Source organism: Dermochelys coriacea, chromosome 6 (assembly GCF_009764565.3).
Source record: "Dermochelys coriacea isolate rDerCor1 chromosome 6, rDerCor1.pri.v4, whole genome shotgun sequence".
Classification (NCBI taxonomy): Eukaryota; Metazoa; Chordata; order Testudines; family Dermochelyidae; genus Dermochelys; species Dermochelys coriacea.
Genome location: NC_050073.1, coordinates 6,158,584 through 6,184,902, shown reverse-complemented (window position 1 = coordinate 6,184,902; position 26,319 = coordinate 6,158,584). Strand labels below are relative to the sequence as shown.

The window sequence follows — 26,319 nt, the reverse complement described above, 5'->3', positions numbered from 1 at the left end:
AGCAGTCCCACTGAAATCAATGGAACTGCTCAAGGGCTTGGATTTAAGTACATTCATGTACTCTGCCAGGTGAGGGCCTTAAGAAAAAATGAAATAAAATATTGTCAGTTTCAGGGGAACTGCACTTGTATTCCTCTCATCTTCCCATTGCCCTGGCCCCCGCTGCCTTCTCACCCACCTTCACATTGCCTTGGCCCCACTCCCCCCCCCCAGGCCCTGGCAATCCCCTCTTACCCCTTCTGTCTTCCCCATGCACATCCCCATCATCCTGGTTCCCTGCCTCTTCCTCCGGTCTCCCCAGCCATCCACTCTGGCCCCGATGCCTCCCCCAGGCTCCCCAGCCATCCCCACATTGCCCCTGGCCGGTCCAGCTTCCCACGGGCTCCCCGAGCCTTGCTATCTACCCTTACCCCCACATTTACCCGAGTTTCCTTCTGCAGTCAGCCAACCACACCAACACTGTTCTCACCAGCCTGGATTATCACAGTGTGAGCCCAACACACTCCCAATCCCAGATTTTCCCTCAGAAATGTATGTTCTGTCATGTCCAACCCTCTCCCAGGCAGTCGAGAACCACTAAATTTGTTATTCCTTTAAAGGGAATAACATACACCAGCTCATTTCCATAAACAAAGTTACTCCGACACTTTACTTAAACACACTGGGTTAGATGAAACCACGAATCGAGTTTATTAATGACAGAGAGAATTTAAGTGAGTACAAGCAATGAGGCATAACAGTCAGAAATGGTTACAAGAATAATAAAAATAAAACGCTGTCTAGTGCCTAATTGAACTACATTAGATTAGTTTTCAGAGTAGCAAACCCCTTTTTCCCAGTTATTGTTAGTCTGTATCCGCATAAGCTTCTGTCAGCTACAGCGATGCATCCGATGAAGTGAGCTATAGCTCACGAAAACTTATGCTCTCACAAATTTGTTAGTCTCTAAAGTGCCACAAGTACTCTTAGATTAGATTAGATTAGATTACTAACCAAACAAATTAGGCCTCCGCTCTGATCCAGTCTGGCTATTCCCTATAACCTAAGTCAGTGGCTCTCAACCTTTCCGGACTGCTGCACCCCTTTCAGCAGCGTGATTTCTTTTGTGTATGCCAAAGTTTCTCCTTACTTAAAAACTACTTGCTTACAAAATCAGACATAAAAATACAAAAGTGTCCCAGCACACTAGTACTGACAAAATGCTTACTTTCTCCTTTTTTCCATATAATTATAAAATAAATCAATTGCAATATAAATACTGTACTTATATTTCAGTGTATAGTATATAGAGTGGTATAAACAAGTCATTATCTGTATGAAAGTTTAGTTTGTACTGACTTTGCGAGTGTTTTTTGTTAGCTGTTGTAAAACTAGGCCATTCTAGATGAGATGGTGTACCCCCTGTTGTACCCCCTCAGCATACTCCCAGGGGCATACCCCTGCCATTGGCTCCAAGTCCAGCTGCAGCACGATCCAGCATTCCTCCCTTCAAGCCATCACCAGGTCTGGGGGTAGTAGGTCCTGGGTCCGACGCACTCGAACACCCGGCCTGTCCAGAGAAAGAATCTGACAGCAGCAGGACTTTAGGGGATTTTATCATTTCAGTTTGGTTCAAGCTCCTTGTATTGTGATCCCAGTTTGCTTAGGTTTTATGACAGTTGTGTTTCCTTTTCCCCTTTTTCCCAGTTATTGTAAACCAACCTTCATACACTTACCTTTTGTTAACATAAGTATGGCCATACTGGGTCAGACCAAAGGTCCATCGAGCCCAGTATCCCGTCTACCGACAGTGGCCAATGCCAGGTGCCCCAGAGGGAGTGAACCTCACAGGTGATCAAGTGATCTCTCTCCCGCCATCCATCTCCACCCTCTGACAAACAAAGGGTAGGGAGACCATTCCTTATCCATCCTGGCTAATAGCCATTAATGGACTTAATTTCCATGAATGTATCTAGTTCTCTTTTAAACCCTATTATAGTCCTACCCTTCATAACCTCCTCAGACAAGGAGTTCCACAGGCTGACTGTGCACTGTGTGAAAAACTTACTTTTATTTGTTTTAAACTTGCTGCCCATTAATTTCATTTGGTGGCCCCAATTTTTATATTATGGGAACAAGTAAATAACTTTTCCTTATTCACTTTCTCTACACCATTCATAATTTTATATACACCTCGATCATATGCCCCCTTAGTCTCAGTCTTAATTGCCCTTCTCTGAACCTTTTCTAATCCCAGTATATCTTTTTTGAGACGAGAAGACCACATCTGTACGCAGTATTCAAGATGTGGGCGTACCATGGATTTATATAAGGGCAATAAGATATTCTCCGTCTTATTCTCTATCCCTTTTGTAATGATTCCTAACATCCTGTGTGCTTTTTTGACTGCCGCTACACACTACATGGACGTCTTCAGAGAATTATCCATGATGACTCCAAGATCTTTTTCCAGCTTAGTTGTAACTAAATTAGCCCCCATCATATTGTATGTATAGTTGGGGTTATTTTTTCCAGTGTGCATTACTTTACATTTATCCACATGAAATTCCATTTGCCATTTTGTTGCCCAATCACTTAGTTTTGTGAGATCTTTTTGAAGTTCTTCACAGTCTGCTTTGGTCTTAACTATCTTGAGTGGCTTAGTATCATCTGTAAACTTTGCTCCCTCACTGTTTACCCCTTTTGCCAGATCATTTATGAATAAATTGAATAGGATTGGTCCTAGGACTGACCCTTGGGGAACACCACTAGTTACTTCTCTCCATTCTGAAAATTTACCATTAATTCCTATCCTTTGTTACCTGTCTTTTAACCAGTTCTCAATCCATGAAAGGATCTTCCCTCTAATCCCATGGCAACTTAATTTACATAAGAGCCTTTGGTGAGGGACCCAAGGCTTTCTAGAAATCTAAGGTCACTATGTCCACTGGATCGTGCTTGTCCACATGTTTGTTGACCCCTTCCAAGAACTCTAATAGATTAATAAGACATGATTTCCCTTTACAGAAATCATGTTGACTTTTGCCCAACAATTTATGTTCTTCTACGTGTCTGACAATTTTAGTTTTTATTATTGTTTCAACTAATTTGCCCAGTACTGACGTTAGACTTACCGGTCTGTAATTGCCGGGATCACCTCTAGAGCCCTTTTTAAATATTGGCATTACATTAGCTATCTTCCAGTCATTGGGTACAGAAGCTGATTTAAAGGACAGGTTACAAACCATAGTTAATAGTTCCGCAATTTCACATTTGAGTTCTTTCAGAACTCTTGGGTCAATACCATTTGGTCCCGGTGACTTGTTACTGTTAAGTTTATCAATTAATTCCAAAACCTCCTCTAGTGACACTTCAATCTGTGACAATTCCTCAGATTTGTCAACTACAAAAGACGGCTCAGGTTTGGGAATTTCCCTAACATCCTCAGCTCTGAAGACTGAAGCAAAGAATTCATTTAGTTTCTCCGCAATGACTTTATCGTCTTTAAGTGCTCCTTTTGTATCTCGATCGTCCAAGGGGCCCCACTGGTTGTTTACAGGCTTCCTGCTTCTGATGTACTTAAAAAACATTTTGTTATTACGTACTGAGTTTTTGGCTAGCTTTTCTTCAAACTCCTTTTTGGCTTTTCTTATTACATTTTTACACTTAATTAGGCATTGTTTATGCTCCTTTCTATTTACCACACAAGGATTTGACTTCTACTTTTTAAAAGATGCCTTTTTATCTCTCACTGCTTCTTAAGGCTCTTTTTTAGTTCTTTTACTGTGTTTTTTAATTTGGGATATACATTTAAGTTGGGCCTCTATTATGGTGTGTTTGAAAAGTGTCCATGTAGCTTGCAGGGATTTCACTCTATTCACTGTACCTTTTAATTTCTGTTTAACTAACCCCCTCATTTTTGCATAGTTCCCCTTTCTGAAATTAAATGCCATAATGTTGGGCTGTTGATGTGTTCTTCCCACCACAGGAATGTTAAATGTTATTATATTGTTTTGGAACATCTATCTGTCTCTGTCCTCTTTTCTTGCACCACACTGGAAGGAGGATGGGACCAACATCACCAGTTGCTTCCACAGTGATAGATGCTGATACCAGGTACAAGATCCTGCGTCCTAAGAAGGGGGAACATATAGGTTTATAATGGTTTTCATTTTTCCCTGTAACACCTTGGCATGGTCTAGTCTGACCCAGAGAATTCAAAAAGGCTGCAGCCCATGAGCCCAGCTGGCAGGACGCAGCTACGTACCCTTCCCTTGATGACCACCTCAGTGGATGCTTTGGTCAAGACCATGCCCCGGCACTGCTCAGTGATGTTGGCCAGGTTGGTGTTGAAATCAGGATTGGGTCCCCCTGCTGCAATGGACAGAGATGGAGCGTCACAAGGGGGGCACAGCTGGAACCCCACCCGAGGGCAGTCCTGACTCCCAGTCCCCACTGCTTTAACTCACCATGATCCACTACCCTCCCAGAGCCAGAAATAGAAACAAGGTGCCCCCCCTGCTGTAACCCACTATCCAATTGCAGAGGCGGCGATGAGATCCAGGAGTAGTGGGGCTCCTGGTGACCCTCCCTGCCCCAAACTACCTGTTCCAGGGCCCTTCCCCTCTTCAGCCACCGTTAGCTGTTATCTTAGGCCACCTGAACCACAGAGACTGGGCTGCCCCCCCTCTTATGCGAAACATCTGGGAGAGATGGGGAGAGACTCAGCCACCTTAGGGGAGGTGCTGTGAAACAGAAGAAAGGTCCAGTGGAGAAAGGATGAGAAGGGGAGACACTACCCCACAGACCAGCGTCCTCTGCTCCAGCAGCCAAGGAGGATGCTGATCTTGGGTTAACAGAGGTTAGGGGGTGCTGGGGTTAGGGGCAACCGGGTCAGTGCTAGTGGTCAAGGTTGGGCTGGCAGGGCTCTGTAGCCACAGCCTCTGGCTGGGCCCTGTCAAGTACTGGGAGGCTGGGAAGTCTCTGTAATGCCCCCTCTGGCTGCAGCGGGGCCTGTGGGGCACTGGGAAGCTGGCAGGGCTCTGTAGCACTCGCTCTGGCTGGGGCTATGTCACACACAGGATCCATCCCTTCCTCCCCCCCGCGATACCTTTGCGGGCAAAGCGCAGCAGCGTGGCGAGCTTCTGGAAGAGCCGGCTGCGCTCGGTGTCCCGAAGGCCCTTGATGTGCTTCACCTTGGACCATTTGTTGTGACCGGCAGGGGTGGCATCTGAGGTGTGCAGGGCCCAACCCAATGAACGGGAGGCAGGGGCAGCTGCTGCAATGCCAACACCGAGGCCAGAACACGGCATCTGTATGGGGCACCTGCCCTCCCCGGGGCGCTGGGAAGGGACCTGGGTGTGAGCTCCTGAAACACACACACACACACTCTACACCATGTGTGAGCTCCTGTAATGCTCATACACACACACAGCCCTCCTCTAACACACACACAGCCCTCCTCTAACACACGCATTACAGGGGATCACACCCCGGGCTGTGATCCCCTGTAAGTAACACACACACCAACATCACACAGCCAGACCCTTGTCTTACTGTGACACACACACGCTACACAGTCACCGGTTGTGATCTGTAAAACACTCACGTCACACAGCCTTCCTGCACCACTCAAAAAGAACAGGAGGACTTGTGGCACCTTAGAGATTAACAAATGCATCCGATGAAGTGAGCTGTAGCTCACGAAAGCTTCTGCTCTAATAAATGTGTGAGTCTCTAAGGTGCCACAAGTCCTCCTGTTCTTTTTGCGAATACAGACTAACACGGCTGCTACTCTGTACCACTCAGACCCACACACAGCCTGGGGGTTGATCTCCTCAAATCCACACACCAACCTCCCAGAGCCAAGCAACCACCACCACCCCCCTGCCCTGCTCCCAGCTCCCCACGGCACAGCGGGGCCCCACGCACAGCCCGGGGGGTGGGGACCGGGCTGCCCCCTTACGGGCTCCCGCCGCCCGGGGAACAGGTGCCTCGAGCGCCCCCAGCGGCCGGTCTCGGGACCCAGGCGTCCGGGCGGTGGGGCGGGACCGGAAGGTCCCTGCGCTGGGGCCTCCCCCGGCTGCTGAAGATGGCGGCGCAGGCGCGGGGCCCTTGAGTCGAGGGCGGGTGGGGAGCGGGGCCTTCCCGGACACCTGGGTCCCAGCCCAGCCCGTGCGCGGGGAGGCGGCAGCCGCGGGGCGGGAGGTCGCTGCCCGGGCGGAGGAAGCGGCCGGGGCCGGGGCCGAGCCCGGCGATGGCGGCAGCGGGGCCGGCGCGGGTAGGACGCGGGGCGGGGACTCCCCGGCCGGGCACGGGCTGGTCCCGGCGGGGGGCCGAGGGGGGCCGGGGCCCGGGTCCCTCCCGCGCTAGTGACCCCGGGGCTGGGGGCTGCAGCAGCCGGAGCGCGGGGGCCGGGGAGCGGCTCTGGGGGCCCCTGGCCGGGCGGACACGCGGAGCCGGGCGCGGCCCCTTCCCCCGAGCGAGGCCCCGGCCGGGCCGAGGAGCCCCGAGGCGCCCGGGGCGGGGGCGGGGCTGAGCAGCAGGCGGGGGCGGGGCCTCCGGGCGGGGGGCGGGGCCTGTTCCCTGCCCCGGGACTCGGGCCCTTCCCAGCGCCCCGCCCCAGAGCCCCGTGGGGAGCCGAGGGCGACTCCTGTCCCCGGCCAGCAGGGCCCGAGTCCCGGGGGGGCTGTGCGGGGGGGTCTCCCTGGCTCACAGCTGCTGGGCTGGGGCTTCCTGGGAGTCGCTCCCCTAGAAACCGCGTCCCCTGCTGAGCCCCCGGGCTGGGGCTGGGGCTGGGGCTGGGGCTGGGGCGGAAGGGGCTGAGTGTGTAACGCTTGTGCCAGCAGCTCCGGGTGGCGTTTGAGGACGTGGCTCTGTATTTCACCCGGGAGGAGTGGGAGCTCTTATCCCGGCCAGAGAAGCAGCTGTACCGGGACCAGATGCTGAGGAATTACCGGGCCCTTGTTTCCCTGGGTAAGGACCAATTTCCCTGCATTTATTCACACCTGTAAAACATCTGGGCTCCCTCGAGCCTTTGGCTGCCATGTGGCACCCTTCACTGAGTGATGGCAAATGCCGGCCCCTTTCAGGTCAGCTCGCTGTTGGAGGAGAACTTAGGGCTACAGAGCCTGGGGCTAATCTTAGGGTAACTGGTTTATTTGCATTACCTGCCTCAGTCGTGGCACATCCCTGATGGTAGCAAACAGCCCATGAGCAACAATCTCTTCCAGGAATCCCAGCCGGAGGCTGAGGGTAGCAACTCTGCCTCAGGGGCTGACTCTAGTCAGACAAATAAGGCAGGGGAAAAACACTGCTGCTGCAACAGCTCCCCACCTCCCCCAAAAGAATGAACATAGTAAATTTAACAACTGTGCAGTTGAACAATGCAAAAGAACTGGAATGACTGTGTAAGAGTGACACCGGGTGACACCTGCCATGACACGTTGTGGCCAATTTGCCTTAATGACATGCCTGAAACGTTTCAAGAACTATAAGTTGGCATGGAGCAAAGTTCCCTTCTTCCAAAGTCTTCCCCATGATCCATGTTTCAAGAGACAGTTGGGTAAGTGAAATAATGATCAGAAAGAAGGTGGTTGCAGATTTTCTATTCGCCCTGTCTCTTAATCTGAAACTAATGGGTGTTCGCTGGTCTTTTTGTGGGTTAAAAGAAATCCATGTCACACAGTTGTCCTATGAAACGTAGTGCCACAAGATGACATAGAGGCCAAGGTGTTAGCAGACTGGGATATTTCTATGGAACATCTAAAGTTACCCCAGCAAGGCTTTAAACTCAGCCCCCATTGCAAAGTGAGAAGGGTTGTAGATGTTGCCGATTCAGAGTATGAACTGAACTTGCCTGGTGGGAGACCGGAAGAAGGTTTATTTCTTTATTCTCCTGCTTTGGATCTCTTGCGCTTTCCTCTGAAGCAGCCTGTGAGATTGGTGTCCTGTTGTGCCAGGTGCTGCGTAAACGACTCCCTGCCCCCAAAAATTTAGTAATAAAACTTCCCTCCTAAACAGGCTCTTCAGGTTCCAAACCAGACTTAATCCACCGGATCGAGCTAGGGGAGGCAGAGCTCTGGATCCGGGATGCTGTGGGCTCCAGGGTACACTCTGGGCCTGAGAGCCCCTCCTCAGGTGAGTCATAATAATCCAGTCCTTTCTGATCTACACACCTGCTAGTGGAGAACTCCTTGATGTAGAAGGCAAAGGCAGAGCGAGATTCACAGGCTGGGAGCTGAAGAGAGACAAATTGAACCTGGGAATTAGGGGCCAGTGTTTATCTGGAGGGGGAATAAACCATTGGGAGAGCTCCCTTTAGGAAGCGATGGATTCTCCCTCACTGGTAGTCTGTCAGTGGAGATGGGGTGGCTCTCTCTCAAAGCTTCACCCTTGTTCCACCAGCAGTTACTGGGCCAGAGTCAGGAATGACTGGGGGAGCTTCTCTGGCTGGGATAGGCAGGAAGCCAGGCTGGATGGGCACAATCGGCCTTTCTGGTCTTGATATCTATGAATCTTAATCCTGTCTCAGAGATGATTTCTAAGTATTACCTAGTCCATCCCTGACAGGTGTCTGTCTAGCCTGTTCTTAGAAACCTCCCATGGTGGGGATTCCGCAACCTGCCAAGATAATCTTGTTCCAGTGCTTAACTATCCTCAGAGACTGGAAGTTTGTCCTAATATCTAACCTCTATCTCCCTTGCTGCAATTGAAGCCCATAAAAGCTTGACCTATTCTCAGTCAATAAAGAGAACAATTTATCACCTTCCACTTTGTAACAACCTTTTATGTCCATGAGGACCGTTATCGGGGTTCTCCCCTGTCCCCCCTCCCCCACCTTCTCTTCCCCAGACTAAACAAACCCAGTTTAGATTCATAGATATTAAGGTCAGAAGGGACCATTATGATCATCTAGTCCGACCTCCTGCACGACGCAGGCCACAGAATCTCGCCCACCCACTCCTGCGAAAAACCTCTCACCTATGTCTGAGCTATTGAAGTCCTCAAATCATGGTTTAAAGACTTCAAGGAGCAGAGAATCCTCCAGCAAGTGACCCGTGTCCCATGCTACAGAGGAAGGCGAAAAACCTCCAGGGCCTCTTCCAATCTGCCCTGGAGGAAAATTCCTTCCCGACCCCAAATATGGCGATCAGCTAAACCCTGAGAATATGGGCAAGATTCACCATCCAGATACCCAGGAAAGAATTCTCTGTAGTAACTCAGATCCCATCCCATCTAACATTCCATCACAGGCCATTAGGCCTATTTACCATGAATATTTAAAGATCAATTAATTACCAAAATCATGTTATCCCATCATACCATCTCCTCCACAAACTTAGCGAGTTTAATCTTAAAGCCAGATAGATCTTTTGCCCCCACTGCTTCCCTTGGAAGGCTATTCCAAAACTTTACTCCTCTGATGGTTAGAAACCTTCGTCTAATTTCAAATCTAAACTTCCCAATGACCAGTTTATATCCATTTGTTCTTGTGTCCAAGTTGGTACTGAACTTAAATAATTCCTCTCCCTCTCCTGTATTTATCCCTCTGATATATTTATAGAGAGCAATCATATCTCCCGTCAACCTTCTTTTGGTTAGGCTAAACAAGCCAAGCTCCTTGAGTCTCCTTTCATAAGACAAGTTTTCCATTTCTCGGATCATCCTAGTAGCCCTTCTCTGTACCTGCTCCTGTTTGAATTCATCCTTTTTAAACATGGGAGACCAGAACTGCACACAGTATTTCAGGTGAGGTCTCACTAGTGCCTTGTATAACAGTACTAAAACCTCCTTATCTCTACTGGAAATACCTCTCCTGATGCATCCCAAGACCGCATTAGCTTTTTTCATGGCCATATCACATTGGCGGCTCATAGTCATCCTATGATCAACCAATACTCCAAGGTTCTTCTCCTCCTCCGTTACTTCTAATTGATGCATCCCTAGTTTATAACTAAAATTCTTGTTAATCCCTAAATGCATAACCTTACACTTCTCACTATTAAATTTCATCCTATTACTATTACTCCAGTTTACAAGGTCCTCTAGATCCTCCTGTATGATATCCCGGTCCTTCTCTAAATTGGCAATACCTCCCAGCTTTGTATCATCCGCAAACTTTATTAGCACACTCCCACTTTTTGTGCTGAGGTCAGTAATAAAAAGATTAAATCAGATTGGTCCCAAAACTGATCCTTGAAGAACTCCACTGGTAACCTCCCTCCAGCCTGATAGTTCACCTTTCAGTAGGACCTGTTGTTGTCTCTCCTTTAACCAATTCCTTATCCACCTTTCAATTTTCATATTGATCCCCATCTTTTCCAATTTAACTAATAATTCCCCATGTGGCAATGTATCAAATGCCTTACTGAAATCTAGGTAAATTAGATCCACTGCATTTCCTTTATCTAAAAAATCTGTTACCTTTTCAAAAAAGGAGATCAGGTTGGTTTGGCACGATCTATTTTTTGTAAAACCATGTTGTATTTTGTCCCATTTACCATTGACTTCAATGTCCTTAACTACTTTCTCCTTCAAAATTTTTTCCAGGACCTTGCATACTACAGATGTCAAACTAACAGGCCTGTAGTCACCCGGATCCCTTTTTTTAAGAAAGAGAAAAATAGGAACTATGTTAGCAATTCTCCAATCATACGGCACAACCCCTGAGTTTACAGATTCATTAAAAATTCTTGCTAATGGGCTTGCAATTTCGGGTGCCAATTCTTTTAATATGCTTGGATGAAGATTATCTGGGCCCCCCGATTTAGTCCCATTAAGCTGTTTGAGTTTCGCTTCTACCTCAGTTATGGTAATATCTACCTCCATATCCTCATTCCCATTTGTCATACTACCATTATCCCTAAGATCCTCTTTAGCCTTACTAAAGACAGGCAAAGTATTTGTTAGATATTGGGCCATGCCTAGATTATCCTTGACCTCCACTCATCCTCAGTGTTCAGCAGTCCCACTTCTTCTTTCTTTGTTTTCTTCTTATTTATATGGCTATAGAACGTTTTACTATTGGTTTTAATTCCCTTTGCATGATCCAACTCTATTTGACTTTTAGCCTGTCTCACTTTATCCCTACATGTTCTGACCTCAATAAGGTAGCTTTCCTTGCTGATCCCTCCCATCTTCCACTCCCTGTATGCTTTCTGCTTCTTCTTAATCACCTCTCTGAGATGCTTGCTCATCCAGCTTGGTCTACAACTCCTGCCTATGGATTTTTTCCCCTTTCTTGGGATGCAGGCTTCCAATAGCTTCTGCAGCTTTGATTTAAAGTAATCCCAGGCCTCCTCTACCTTTAGATCCAAAAGTTCTTCAGTCCAATCCACTTCCCTAACTAATTTCCTTAATTTTTTGAAAGTCAGCCCTTTTGAAATCAAAAACCCTAGTTGCAGATTTATTTTTATTAATCCTTCCGTTCAGTTTGAACTGAATTAGCTCATGATCACTTGAGCCAAGATTATCCCCTACAACCATTTCTTCTATGAGGTCCTCACTACTCACCAAAACCAAATCTAAAATGGCATCCCCTCTAGTCGGTTCAGCAACTACTTGATGAAGGAATCCATCAGCTATCGCATCTAGGAAAATCTGAGCCCTATTGTTATTACTAGCACTCATCCTCCAGTCTATATCTGGGAAGTTAAAGTCTCCCATGATCATGCAGTTTTCATTAGTATTTACTTTATTAAAAATATTAAAAAGGGCTCTATCCATATCCAAATTAGATCCCAGCGGTCTATAGCACACCCCAAGCACTATCCCAGGGGAGGCTCTAATAGTTTTCTTCCCCAGTGTAATTTTTGCCCAGACAGACTCTATCTTATGCATTCCATCGCTTCTTATTTCTTTACATTCTACCTCATCATTGATGTACAATGCTACTCCACCACCTTTACCTTTGTTTCTGTCTTTCCTAAACAGCACATACCCTTCAATACCTGTAGTCCAGTCATGACTACTATTCCACCATGTTTCTGTTATCCCTATAATATCTGGTTTCACTTCCTGCACCAGTAGCTCTAGTTCCTCCATTTTGTTACCTAGACTCCTCGCATTGATGTACAAACATCTTAATTTTTGCTGTTTGGCCTCGCTCACATTCTGTACCCTATTAGGCATGGTCATTCTACAGCCAGTATAACCTATTAGACTGGTATCCACACTGTCCTTCCTCCTTATAAACATTCTCCTACCCACGGCTGTATCCTTTCTTACTTTGTTTTCTTCTCTCTCAATGCTAAAATCCGGCGTGGAGATTAGCTGGACATCTCCCAACCATCTCCCGCAAATTCCCAGTTTAAAGCTCTCTTTATCAGTTGTGCGAGCCTCCATCCTAGAAGTCTATTTCCTTCCCTATTCAGATGAAGTCCATCCCGAGAGAAATGTCCTCTGTCTATGTATGCCTCCCAGTGGCCATACATCCCAAAGCCCTCCTTATAGCACCACTGCCTAAGCCATCAGTTGATAGTCATAATCTTGTCACACCTTTGTTGCCCTTCTCTAGGAACTGGCAGAATCCCGCTAAAGATTACCTGAGCCTCAATTTCCTTAAGCGTCTTCCCCAGCCTAGCATAGTCTCCCTTAATACTTTCCAGCGAGAATCTAGCTGTATCATTTGTTCCCACATGAAGGATAATTAGGGGATTCTTTCCTGCTCCCTTTAGGATCCTTTTCAACCTCAGGTCTACATCTTGTATCTTAGCACCTGGAAGACACCATGCCCTCCTATTCTCTGGATCAGCTCTGGTTACAGGTCTGTCTGTTCTTCTCAGTAAAGAGTCCGTGATCACATAGACCTGCCTTTTCCTGGTGACGGTGCTATTCTCCAGTCTATCCACTGTTCCCTCTGGCTGCAAGTTCTTTCCATTCCTATTCTCCCTTGTAATCCTCTTCAATCCATCCTGTATCCTTCTGGGGCTCACATTTGGTATAGTCTCCATTGACTCTTCCCCTTTTCCTATAGGACTAGCCGCTCTTCTCTTCTTCCTTGCCTTTCCACCTTCAGTGACTACCTGCTGAGACCCTTCTTGATTTTCCAGCTCTGCAAACCTGTTCTTGAACTCTTTCTCCTTCACTAGCCCGTCTTTTCCTCTCCCTGGTTCTTTTAATCACATGCTTCCACTGACCACTTTCCTCACTCAGTCTCCCCTCAGAATTCCTCAGTCCTGCTTCCATCTGCAAGTCTGAGTTTTTCCTTTCAGATACCTCATGTCTTTGCTCCATAATCTGCTCAAACCCCTTCCTAAACTCAACCAGACTTTCCACCTGCATCTCCAAGCCTCGGATCTTTTCCTCCATCAGCTCTATCAGACGGCATTTCATGCAGAAAAAACTCTTACCAGGTACTCCCTCCAGGATCATGTACATACTGCAGCTTCCACATCAGTCATCTTCATTTTGTCTTCCATTACATGGGTCACTCCTACTGCTGCCTCTGTAGCTGTCATAGCCTTCCCACCTAAATCCCGTTAATCTGGGAAACACAAACTGCACCAAAACACCACCCCCCACTGCAAAAACAAACCCCAAACAAGCACCGCAATACAAATTCCCACTCAAACTCCCCTGTTTACAGCTCAGTACCACTGCAGCTGTCTGTGCCGCTGCCTGACTGGCCTGGCTACCTTTATAGGTTACCTTTATAAGTTTTTTCACTTACTTCATAAGTCATGTTTTCGAGACATTTAATCAGTATTGTTGTTCTCCTCTGACCCTCCCCAATTTGTCCACATACTTCAAGTGTGGGGCCCAGAAGTGGACACAGTAGTGGGCCTGGCCTGTCCTTGTTTTCCTCTGCTTTCCCGTGTATTTGTAAAACGCTTCCCCACCCATAATACTAGTTTAGTTTTGCTTTTTGCCTTTCTAATTTTCCCCCTACATGCTTGTGTTGTTTTTTAATACTTATTTTTGTAATTTGACCTGCTTTCCGTTTCTTGTACGACTCTTATTTGAAGAGTCGCTACAACTCCACCATGCCTCGGCTTCCCCAGCTGTTTAATGGAAAGGGCACTGGGGCTGTGAGCAATGTTCCTTCTCATTTTTTTCCAACCATCTACAGAATAAATTTTGTTATGTGCACCGAGGTATGTGCGCCACCAGTAGAAACAAAAAACCTAGATATATTTTTTTTAAAGTTACCATAGGGATAATTACTCCAGGAGACGTTAGGTATTTTAGAACTCACTAATTAAATTAAATTAAATTTTTTTTTTTAATTAAATTTAAAAAAAAGTAAGTTTTATTGAAAGAAAAAAAGCAAGAAAACACATCTGGAAAATTAGGCTGCTGTTAGATATTAAATAAAAAAGCAACTGCAAGGATTAAACACCAGGAATGGCTTTCTTGGGGTCTAGGTTACAAAAACAAAACAAAAGCACCTGTGTTAGCACAGACGAATCCACAAGCCCAAAATAAAGAGAGAAACCTGATCACATCTAACTAAACATTCCTGTTCTACTTACGTAGCTGTAGTTCCAAATGAGAAAGTCTAGATATAGATATTGATGATTTTCATACCTGGTCCCAAGCTTCTTACAGCACAGCTGCTGCCCTGTCTCTCCAGCCGAGAGAACAACAGAGACAAAAGGGAAGTTTTTTCTCTATTTTAAAAAGTTCTAGCCTTCCCATTGGCTCTTTTGCCCAGGTGCCCACTCACTTCCTCTTACCTAAGCATAGCAGTGAGACTCCTTAACCCTTTACAGGTAAAGCAAAGGGAACCCCTACTAAGGATTTTTATAGCTAACTGACTGCCTGGCTGGGTGTACTACCCCCACCCCTCCCATTTACAACACCTGCCCCCCTCCTTGCCCTGCCCAGGGGAAACTTGCTGCCCAAAGAAGCACTCTTCTCCCAGCACTGCAACCCTAACTCCAGCCTGGTGCAGAGCGGTTGGTGGGGGGTACAGCAGTGGTTCTCAACCAGGGCTCTGGTGGCCCCTAGAGGGGCCTTGAGCAGGTTTCAGGGGGGGCCTCCAAGCAGGGCCAGCATTAGGCTTGCGGGGGCCCAGGTCCGAAAGCCAAAGGCCCCCCAAATGTGGCTGAAGCCCAGGTCCCCGAGCCTTGCCACTCAGGGCTGAAGCTGAAGCCTGAGCCATGTAGCTTCTTGGGCCTCCCTGTAGCAAGCAGGGCACCCATGCTACCGCCTAACGCCATTCCCGGCTTTTATATGCAGAAAACCAATTATTGTGGCATAGGTGGGCTATGGTGTTTTTATAGCATGTTGTGGGGGGTCTCAGAAAGAAAAAGGTTGAGAACCCCTGGGCTGTTGAACATATGAGTGTCAAGGCCATTCACTGAAATTTGACCTGCCTCCCTCACTATCATGACCGTGGGCAAATCTGAGTGAAACTTGTAACCCCGCAGGCCAGGTCTCAATGCCCAGACAGGAGGGTGAGATGCCCATCCCAAAAACAGTCACAGACAAATGGGGTAATCGCTCCAGCTGTGACATCTTCCATCCTTGACAAACCTGCAGCCCTAAGCGTGAGCTAACGCCAGGATTGCCTCTGCTCTCTCCAGCAGGGCATGGGATCCCGGGAGGAACGCGGACACAGTCTGAATGTGGGGAGAGCACGGTAGGAACACAGGATCCCACATCCCACAGAGGGATCCATGCACAGGATGCAGTCCATCCCCAGGGTAATCTCAACCAGAGACCAAATCTGACTACACACCAGAGACTCCCCATGGGCCAATGTCCCTATCAGTGCATCGACTGCAACAAGAGGTTCAGGAACCCCTTTGCACTGACACAGCACCGGCGCACGCACACTGGGGAGCGGCCGTACTGCTGCACTGACTGCGGCAAGAGCTTTGCAAAGAGCTCAGCCCTGAGAACACATCAGCGCAGGCACACCGGGGAACGGCCATATCGCTGCACACACTGTGGCAAGAGCTTTGCAGAGAGCTCTCATCTGAGAATACATCAGCGCACACACACTGGGGAGCGGCCGCACCGCTGTGCTGACTGCGGAAAGGGGTTTGCGCAGTTTGCACACCTGAAAAGACACCAGCGCACGCACACTGGGGAACTGCCATACAACTGTACCATCTGCGGCAAGGGCTTTGCCCAGAGCTCAAGTCTGAGAACACATCAGTGCGCACACACCGGGGAGCGGCCGTACTGCTGCGCTGACTGCGGCAAGACCTTTGCAGAGAGCTCAACACTGAGAATACACCAGCGCATGCACACTGGGGAGCGGCCATATCGCTGTACTGACTGTGGAAAGGGCTTTGCACATAGCTCAACTCTGAGAAAACATCAGCGCACGCACACCGGGGAGCAGCCTTACCAGTGCAGTGACTGTGGCAAGAGCTTTGCGGAGAGCTCAAAGCTGAGAATACACCAGCGCGCACACACTGGGGAGCGGCCATATCGCTGCACTGACTGTGGCAAGACCTTTGCAGAGAGTTCAAAGCTGAGAATACACCAGCGCACACACACCGGGGAGCGGCCATATCACTGTGCTGACTGTGGCAAGGGCTTTGCACAGTTTGCACACCTGCAAAGACACCAGCGTACGCACACTGGGGAACAGCCATACAACTGTACCAACTGCGGCAAGGGCTTTGCCCAGAGCTCAAGCCTGAGAACACACCAGCGCACACACACCGGGGAACGACCGCACCGTTGCACCGACTGCGGCAAGGGTTTTGCACAGAGCTCAACCCTGAGAATACACCAGCGCACGCACACAGGGGAGCGGCCCTACCACTGTGACGATTGCAAGAAAAGCTTCAGCAATGCCAGTACGCTGACCAGACATCAGCGCACACACACACTGGGGAACAGCTGTACCGCTGTGCCAACCGTGGTAAGAGGTTCAGCAACGCCAACAAGTTGACCCAGCTTCAGTGCATGCACACCGGAGAGCAGCCGGACCACTGTGCTGTCTGCAGCAAGGGCTTTGCACACAGCTCAAACCTCTGAATACATCAGCGCGCACACACTGGGGAACAGCCATTCCAGTACCCTGTCTGCAGAAAGAACTTTGCACAGAGCTAATACCTGAGAATACACCAACGCATTCACAGCGGGGAGCAGTTGTACAGGTGTGCTGACTGGCAAATGCTTTGCTCACTTGGGCAACCTCACCTGGCACCAGTTGACTCGCCCTTCTGCCACCACCAGGGCCCAAGGGGCTTCTGGCAGCTGGCAGGCCTGGCACAATGCCAGCAGAATCAGACTAGGGAGCGGTCCTGTCCCCATGATGCCCAGCTGAGACTGTGGGGTGGAGAATGGGACTTGGCTGAGCAGTGTGGGGAAGAGGAGACAGGTGAGGGGATTTTAGAGCAGATGGTCACAACCTTCTCCATTAGGGACCCCCTCCATATTGGTGGGAGCCAGCCAGGTCTCTCTTTCTGTCAAACTCCCCCCAACACATATAGCTGTCAGGCAGCCAGGACAATCCCCCTCCTTCCCCCTGCATCCCTCCCCCACAGCTACCTTGATTTCAGCCAGGGGGTGACTCTTAGGTGACATCTAGAGGTGGGATTTGCTGTCCTGTCTCAGCATGGATTGGTCCAGGGGGGTGGGGGAAGGTGGGACAGCACAGTGTGTCAGATTGAAAGAAGACTCAGGAACTGCTCAAACCATCTATTCTAAATAGAAATGTGATGAAGAAAAACTACGTGCCTAATGTGTAGCAAAGGTCTAACTAGTTGTTTCTTTGCTATTAAAGAAGCTGCTGCATTCGGATGTTGTGTGGAGAAACCAATACAAAGTGTAATTCTTTAAGATAAACCAGTCCAAATGTCCTAAGGCCTAACTAACCACGAGGCCTGACGAACTGTGTGACTGGTGGGTGCACACAGAGTTTTGCATTACTCCTTGGGGAATTCTATGCCAAATAAAAATTCTGCACACCATATTTTAAAATTCTGCATATTTTATTTGTCAAAATAACACAATATAATCACATTAGTTTGTTATTTTGATAGGTAGTTTGAAATAAATTATCAGCAACTATGTTTGTAACACTACAAACAAAAAATATTCAGGGAGTGATTTTCACAAATAGATTCCTTACTAGTGATTTTAACATAGAACTTTGAGTAATAATTCATTTAAACTACAATATAGAAATGTATTTCCCGCATCCCTCAGAAGCAATGCAAAGGCTTGGGGGAGCCAGGGGTAATGGAGAAGCTGAGGGAGAGGGAATTAATTGCTGGGAAGGAGCCTGGAGTGAAGTTTGAAAGAATTGTTGAATGTTGGTGGGAGACGTATGCAAGAGGGGGTTGTGGGGGGGGGGGGGGAAGAGTGATTGATAGACTTGGGGAGCCTCCCATATGAAACCCTGGCTCACCCTTGGCCTCTCCCATTGAGTAAGGCACATGTGCCCTCTGTCCCCATGTGTCCCTGCATCCCCCTGTATTCCTGCCCCCCTTTCACCCCCATGTGTCCTTGCATCCCTACTTGCATTCCACCCCTGGCTCAATGTTACCTCACTAGCTCCTGTGACCCTCCCAAGGACCCCTATATGCCCCATTTTGTCCATCTCCCCCATATTCCTTGCCTCCACACCTGATCCCATGGGCGGAGAACTGTGAAGTATCTTCTGATCCCCTCCCTCTGTGGCTGGCTGCCCTCTCTTCTGGTGCCACAGCAGCCCCCAGAGGGGGAAAAAGGTGTAATTGCAGCGCTGCTCCATCAAAATCAATTATTCTGAGGTGAAAAATAATACGTGGAGCACATGAATTTTGTGCTTTCGCAGGTGGCTCAGAATTCCTCCATGAGTATCACATATGAAGTGACATCATTGATATGTAAAAAAATCAAGCCCTGGCACAGAAGTGCGTAGAGCTGTTTGGGTTCTTTCCTCAACTGTTCTCTCCGGTTAGCCACGCCCACAGACTACGCAAATGAGTCAGATCCCTGTATATGTGTCTCTGATGAATTACTCTCCAAGGACGGAGCCATTCAGGAGTGGAAAGAGACGTTCCATAGAGATTGTTCGCACATCTAGATGGAAATTTCTGCAAGGGATGTAAATACTATTTTAAAAGTTAACCGTTTAAACAAGTAAAATATGTCATTTAAACAATTAACCATTTAAGCAGCTGGGGCCCATCTGACTGGGGCTGGGGCCTGGTCTGTCTGGGTGATGCTGTTCCGGCTGGGTTTGCTCCAGCTGGGCAGCGCTGCTCCGGCCGGGTGCCGTGTCTGGGCCTGCTGCAGCTGGGCGGCACAGCTGGGCCCATTCCAGCTGGCGCAGGGGTTAACAGTTAAGGTGGTTAACAGGTAAGACTATGCTTACCGGTTAACTACTTTACCTTTTACATCCCTAATTTCTGCACACAGCTAAGAGTGCTGATGGAAGGAGCATGGAGTCATGCAAAGCTGGCCAAAGGAGCACAGGGCAGGGAGCCCATGGAAAGTAGCTTGTGGAGGTAGGTTACTGACTGGAGCTGAGGTTCACTCCATGACCCCACAGGTCTAACACCAACTGGGACAACACAAAGTGTTTTACACGGGAAAACTGGAGTTTTCCAAAGTCTCAAGAGGTCTCTGGGACGGAATACACCGCTGTATTCAAACCCTACACACTACTATAATAATCTTTGTACAAATTATGCCTTATAAGGTAGGTACCATTTGAAAACTAATAACTTACTGGCCAGTATTATCATAGTGAAATGTATGCAGCAACTTTGTATAAAAACTTATGAACATAAGTTGAAATTGCAACTGAAGTGTGTTTACCAGACACGTCTTGGGAGTGGGTAAAACTGTTTTTCAGAAACGAAGAAGTTAACGCCTCTAGCCAAGGTGTCCTCAGAGCTGATGAGCCATCACCTATAAAGTAGCCATTCTTTGGAAAGGAAGGCAATCAGGAGCAAACTGATCTGCATTTTAGCAAACGACAGCATGAAACTTCTTCCCCACCAAAGTTCATGTCTCCCCACTCAGCTGAGAACTTTATCTAGGGGTTGCTTTGAGAAAATTCTGCATTTCAAAGGGTGATTGAACTATAAAAGAGAGGGACAAAAACACCTCTTGTTATTTCTCCCTGTTCATCTCTCCTTATCACCTAAGAGGACCAAAAAAAAAAAAAAAAAAAGAAACAAAAGCAGCCCTTGGACCTCAGGAACTGATCCTGAACTGAAAACTTCATCAATAATGCTATTGGAAACCTGTGGTAAAGGACTTCACTTTGCACCATGTCTAGTTTGTTCAGTTTAGTACTAGGAAGTGTTTTTATCTCTTTTTCTTGAAACCATTTCTAACTTTGATGCCTCATCACTTGTACTCACTTGAAATCTACCATTGTGATTAAATAAATTTGTTTTCTTCTTTAACTGAAATGAAGTGAATTGTGTGGGTAACTCCATTTGGGGTGGGAAAAATGTCTGTATACTGATCCCCTTAGAGGGGCAATGGACCTATTCTAATAGGACTGTCCAGGAGAGGGCTGGACAGTTCAGGCCACACATTTCTGGGGGGAAATCTGGGACTTTGTGTGTATTGGGGTCACACTGCAGTAATAACCAAGGCTGTGAAAGCCAGAGTGTGAGTGGAGCGTGGCTGGCTGGCAGCAGCTACACACAGACACTTGGGGTAAGGCCGGAATGCTGGAGGCTGTTTGTGAGGAGTCTGGGTTGGAAGTGACAGTAGCAAAGCATTACAGGGCACCCCAGGTTACAGAGCAGGCAGTGACACTGCCTCTCTGTGTCTGGATTACATCCTGGATTGTTTACATAAATAACAATGTTTGAATTCTTTGCAGAAAAGGACGTCCCGAAACATGAGCACGAAGCGCTGCTTAACCTCCACCATTTTAATCCACAGAAAATGAGGTTCCAGTATAAGGTCTGGCTTTACCTGCTTCTGGGAACTTTTAGTGCCCAGATAATTAGAGCAATCATGGGAGAAGTTGCAGCCCTCCTTATAAGCCAATATTTAAGGAATAATTCATTCCCCGCCAACCAATCATGGATTCCTACCCGTGATCCAGTAATCCCCATGGAATGGTATGATAAAAATACTAGCCAACTCTTAAAACTCTTAGGAAATACCAATGTGTATGCCTGGGAAGGGGAAGTGGGACTTAAGATTCACCTTATAAACCCCACAGGAATACCAAACCACTGGGAAATAGGGGTTAAAATAGAAGGTCCCTATGGGGCTACCACCTGGAGTTCCAGCTGCCCACAATTACTGTACCAGTGGGATGAGCCTGTTAAGACAGGAACAATATTAACAGTGATTGTGGGATACTGTCCAATACCCCGTAGTAAATTGAACCTATGGTTCCCGGACACATGAACAGAACCTGGACCAGACACTATGCATTCGAAAGAGGTACCCCAATTAAGATAAAGAAACCAAAATTGTTTGTGACTCAAAGCGATCCAGTAAAAGTTTTGTTAAACCCACTATTAGTAAAAATAAAAATTGATATGGATTAGACTCAGTTGAATGTGTCTAAATTGGAACCCAAATGTTCACTCTATTCCCTTCCTATTATAATGGCCTGCATAAAACCACATCAATACTCCAATGGCCAAGCAAAACGACAGGAAGTAGACACCATATTAGGAGGAGGTGGATTTGGAGCAGGAATTATGAATGTTGTAGACCTGGAGGTAATTAAGAATAAGTTGAGTTTTTTGTCACAACTGCAAGATAGTCTCATTCACAAGCAGGCGGATAGTACTGTGGATTTGGTGCAAATAGGTCTGGGAAACCTAAAAGCATGTACCAGTTTCAGTTTTCCATCTTTTTCAATATGGTATATCAATGGGCTAAGGCGGTCCACTTTGGAGCAGGGCCTATCCCTTTTGATTCCAATGAGTGGTTTCTTTTTCCCATTTTAAGGTACAGGACTTGGTCCCCTGTTTCCCACAGGGTTGCCTTTGTGGGCCTTTGTTTCTGAATTTTGTTGTTCATGTGTTCGATGGCCTGATTAACCCTATACTAGAGGGTGGTTTTATCTTCGTGTAACTGTTTGAGCCATTGAAAGTAATCATGCTGGGTTATATTAGAGCTGTCTTCTTGACCCTGTACCAGGTAACTAGGATCAATCATTAGGCGCATTGGCGGTCCAAATAGGATTTGGAAGGGTTGAATTTTTGTCTTTAGTCTCAGGTTTCAGAGTAGCAGCCATGTTAGTCTGTATTCGCAAAAAGAAAAGGAGTACTTGTGGCACCTTAGAGACTAACAAATTTATTAGAGCATAAGCTTTCGTGAGCTACAGCTCACTTCATTGGATGCTGTAGCTCACGAAAGCTTATGCTCTAATAAATTTGTTAGTCTCTAAGGTGCCACAAGTACTCCTTTTCTTTTTGTCTTTAGTCTATTACTGCTGCGGATGGCAGCCAAAATCAGAGGCAGTTTATCTGGCCAGTCTTTCCCTGTGTGATTTAGTACCTTCTGGAGTGCTTCCTTAATAGTGCGGTTCATGCACTCTGCTTGGCCTGAGGACTGAGGCCGGTATGGTATATGGAGCTTTTGTTTAATTCCCAAGGCTTGTATCGTTGTTGTAAAGATTTCTCATGTGGGGAACAGCTTGTGCTGGGAAGGAATACTGAGGAATTGGCTTCCATGTCTTCACATTCCTATGGATTTTTAGCCCAAATCATGGGAAATTCCCCTATCCACTTATTGTCTGGCAGTGCCACAGCTGCCATAGCCTTACAGTCCTGCTTTCTTAATCCTTCTGAAATAACCTGCTCATTCACAGTCCCTCTCTCTTTTTTTCCCCACAACCAGCCTCCTGCCAAATCAATTATCCGCTTTTCCTGTGGTTCCACAACTACTTCCAAGATAGCTTCCTCAGTCATGCTGTGACACACCACTGTACCTGTTTACAATTGAGGTTGAGCTACTACCTATGGCAGGTGTTCCAATAAGGTTCCTTTTACTTCTTTGCTGTGAAATTGAAACAAAGGAATGATTTACCCTCTCTGCACATTCTCCTGCACTGACTTAATTAAAGTTTCCTCCGCTCCTGTACTAATTAATGCCAGCAACCATTATAAGTTTCCTTCTCTCCCCACTTCCCCATAAGATCTACCAGTTACATGGGGCTGTAATTTGGCCACTAACATCCAATCCTGGGGACAGGGGTGTGATGGGTTTGGTCACAGAGACCCCCTTGAGACTGCCACTTGATATGCTGAGATACCACTGAGAATAACCCTTCTGCCAGAACGGGCATCTCTCACCTCTGTCTTGCTGAGCTAGACGCTCCAGCTCCAGCACAGACCCAGAGTTAGGGCCACACCTCTCTGCAGTTCAGACACTGAGATTCACTCAGTCCTGGGGCTTCTCAGTTAAAAGGGACTTGCCCCCAGCACCCAATGTACAGCCTTTCTGGGAGCCTGACCCCAGATAAATCTGTTTTACTCTATATAAAGCTTATACAGGGTAAACTCATTAGTATTCGCCCTCTATATCATTGATAGAGAGATGTGCACAGACTGTTTGCTCCCCCCAGGTAACAATTACTTACACTGGGTTTATTAATAAACAAAAGTGATTTATTAAATATAAAAAGTAGGATTTAAGTGGTTTCAAGTAATAACAGACAGAACAAAGTAAATCACAAAGCAAAATAAAACAAAAAATGCAAGGCTAAGCTTAATACTCTAAGAAACTGGTTACAAATGCTAACTTCTCACCCTAGAATTTATTTCAAGTACAGTCTTCCTCAAGTCAGTTGCCTTTTCTGAATTGGGTCTAGCCTGTTCTCTCCCACCTATGTGGTTACAATGCTTTTGTTTCCAGGTGCTTTCAGGTATCTCTTTGGGGAGGATAGGCCATCTCTTAAGCCAGCTGAAGACCCCCATTGTTTACTTCCGCTGCCTTATATAGAGTGTCCCTAAGGCAGGAAATCTTTGTTTGAAATCCCACCCCCATCTGGAAAAGTACCAGCTTCAAGATGGATTTCAGTATCATGTGACAGGGTCTCAGGTCTCTGTAAGACCCCAGTCTCCATTCTTCCTGGGTTAGCCCACACTACACAGGAAGGCTTGCAGTTAAATGAAGCCATTCACAGTTCATTGTTTCTGAAGCACTCTTAATGGCCTCCACTTAATATGGCTACATCGGTATTACAAGTTTATACCTCATTCTCCTAACTCCAGACAGACAAATAATACATGCAAACAACTAGAATGAACACACTTAGTAGATAATGATATGTCACATGGGGCATTTAGCATAAAGCATACTTCAGTTATGTCAGGGGTCAGCAACCTTTCAGCAGTGGTGTGCCGAGTCTTCATTTATTCACTTTAATTTAAGGTTTCATGTGCCAGTAATACATTTTAATGTTTCTTAGAAAGTCTCTCTCTATAAGTCTATATATTATATAACTAAACTATTGTCATAGGTAAAGTAAACAAGGTTTTCAAAATGTTTAAGAAGCTTCATTTAAAATTAAATTAAAATGCTGATCTTACGCCGCCGGCCCGCTCAGCCATTGCTGGCCTGGGGTTCTGTTCACCTAGGCCGGCAGCAGGCTGAGCAGGGCCTGCGGCTAGGACCCCGGCTGGCAAGGGGCCGGCAGTCAGAAGCCCAGACTGGCAGCGGGCTAAGTGGGGCTGGCAGCCGGGACCCCAGACCAGCAGCAGGCTGAGCGGCTCAGCCAGCTGCCACTCAGCCCACTGCTGGTCTGGGGTTCTGTCTGCTGGCTCCTGCCAACCAGGGTCCCGGCTGCCGGCCCCGCTCAGCCCGCTGCTGGTCTGGGATCCCAGCCCTGCCCACATAGATTGGGTACCTACCTTCTCCCTGGTTCTTGCCCATTCTCTTCCTCTCTCTATGCACTGAGCTGAGGGTGGGAGTGAACCGAGCACAGGCCTGGGCGTGAAGGAGCAAGCTGGCGGTTGGGGTGTAGGGTCTAGCCAGGAGCTAGAATGAGGGAGGGGGCTCAGGGTTGGGACAGGAGGTTTGGGTGTGGAGTGCTTACATGGGCAGCTCTGATTTGGTGTGAGGGGTGCAGGTGGGAATGTGGGGGGGTGCAGGAGCTCCTGTTCGGTGCTCAGGGTGGGGGTGGGAATGTGGGGGGTGCAAGAGTCAGGGTGGGGGGGCTAGGTATGTGTGGGGGGTGCAGGAGTCAGGGCAGGGGGTTTGGGGCATGTGAGGAGGGTGCAGGAGTCAGGGCATGAGGTGTGGGGGGCTGGTATGTGTGGGGGGGCTGGAGTCAGGGCTGGGGTCATGGGGGGTGCAGGGGTCAGGGCAGAGGGCTGGAGGTGTGTGAGGGGGTGCAGGGGTCAGGGCAGAGGGCTGGGAGTGTGTGTGGGGAGGTGCAGGGATCAGGACTGGGGTGTGTGTGGGGATGTAGGGGTCAGGGCAGGGGTCTGGGATGTGTGGAGGGTGCAGGGGTCAGGGCAGAGGGCTGGGGGTGTGTGAGGGAGGTGCAGGAGTCAGGGTTGGGGGGTGGGCTGGGGTTGTGGGTGTGCTCCCAGCCCCCTGCCCAGAGTGGCTCACAGCAGGGGGCTGGAGGAGATATGCCCTGATTCCACCCCCTGTCCCCACGGCCCTATCCCCACCTCTTCTCTGCCTCCTCCCCGGAGTAGCGAGCACGCTGCGGCTCCGCTTCTCCCCCTTCCCCGCAAGGGCTATCAGCTGATCGGTGGCAGGGAGGTAGAGGAGGAGGGGCAGGAACCCAGCACGCAGCGGGAAGAGGTGGGGGAAGGGGAACTTGCCTGTCCTGCAGCAGCAGCCAGCAGGATCAAGCTTCTTCACCCTGCCCCCACGGGGGGGGGGGCAGAGAAGATCGGGCAGGATTTTTAATGGCACACTGCTGCCTGCCAGAGTCCCAGCCGCTGGCCCCACTCAGCCTGCAGCCGGCCTGGGTTCAGCAGCAGGCTGAGTGGGGCCGGCAGCTGGGACCCGGCAGGCAGCAACATGCCATTAAAAATCGACTTGCGTGCCATCTTTGGCATGCATGCCATAGGTTGCTGACCCCTGCATTAAGGTGTCCCTGAGCACACCCCATACGCACACCTGTGAATGGAAGCAAGGTTTGTGGTGTGACACCTCATGTTTGTTTCTTGAGAGCAGGGAAAGATCCCAGGTGCTCATTCTTTAGCTCTGTTGCTCTAGCAGTGAAGCACTGACATCCAAAGCTGAGCTTCTAACCTGAATGTGCAGCAACCAGCCCCCCACTCCTGCCTGAGCAGCCGTGTCCACTGGCATCACAAGGGGGGGAACACCCCATGGGCGAGAGGTTTCAGAGGGGTAGCCATGTTAGTCTGTATCAGCAAAAACAACAAGGAGTCCTCGTGGCACCTTAGAGACTAACAAATTTATTTGGGCATAAGCTTTTGTTGGCTAAAATCCACTTCATCAGATGCATGGAGTGGAAAATACAGTAGCAGG

The 26,319-nt window shown here is 48.1% G+C and overlaps 1 protein-coding gene, 1 long non-coding RNA gene and 1 pseudogene across 3 annotated transcripts; 2 read left to right on the top strand and 1 right to left on the bottom strand.

Annotated features, from left to right (window-relative positions):
• Window positions 1-1,256: 1,256 nt before the first annotated feature.
• LOC119856566 (translational activator of cytochrome c oxidase 1-like) lies at window positions 1,257-6,147 on the bottom strand. Of its 2 annotated transcripts, none has more exons than XM_038404212.2 (3): window positions 5,090-6,147; window positions 4,247-4,353; window positions 1,257-1,549 (listed from the first exon to the last, which is right to left on the bottom strand). In XM_038404212.2, exons 1-3 carry the CDS (start codon window positions 5,289-5,291, stop codon window positions 1,415-1,417), a joined length of 444 nt encoding a protein of 147 aa, XP_038260140.1. In that variant the 5' UTR covers window positions 5,292-6,147; the 3' UTR covers window positions 1,257-1,414. The 2 variants fall into 2 exon arrangements, with proteins under 2 accessions (XP_038260140.1, XP_038260141.1); XM_038404213.2 differs by lacking the exon at window positions 1,257-1,549 and adding an exon at window positions 3,986-4,112.
• The window catches only part of LOC119856889, a 48,781-nt pseudogene continuing 28,603 nt past the window's right edge, over window positions 6,142-26,319 (top strand).
• LOC122460784 lies at window positions 20,976-22,951 on the top strand. Its single transcript, XR_006282289.1, has 2 exons — window positions 20,976-21,810; window positions 22,705-22,951. It is a non-coding gene; the product is annotated as an uncharacterized LOC122460784 (long non-coding RNA).

Coding starts and splice junctions, on each gene's coding strand:
- LOC119856566 (XM_038404212.2), bottom strand. CDS start 5,291: ATGCCGTGTTCTGGCCTCGGTGTTGGCATTGCAGCAGCTGCCCCTGCC. Junction 4,354..5,089: donor GCTGCGCTTTGCCCGCAAAG/GTATCGCGGGGG, acceptor TGTCCATTGCAG/CAGGGGGACCCAATCCTGAT. Junction 1,550..4,246: donor AGGTGGTCATCAAGGGAAGG/GTACGTAGCTGC, acceptor TTCTCTGGACAG/GCCGGGTGTTCGAGTGCGTC.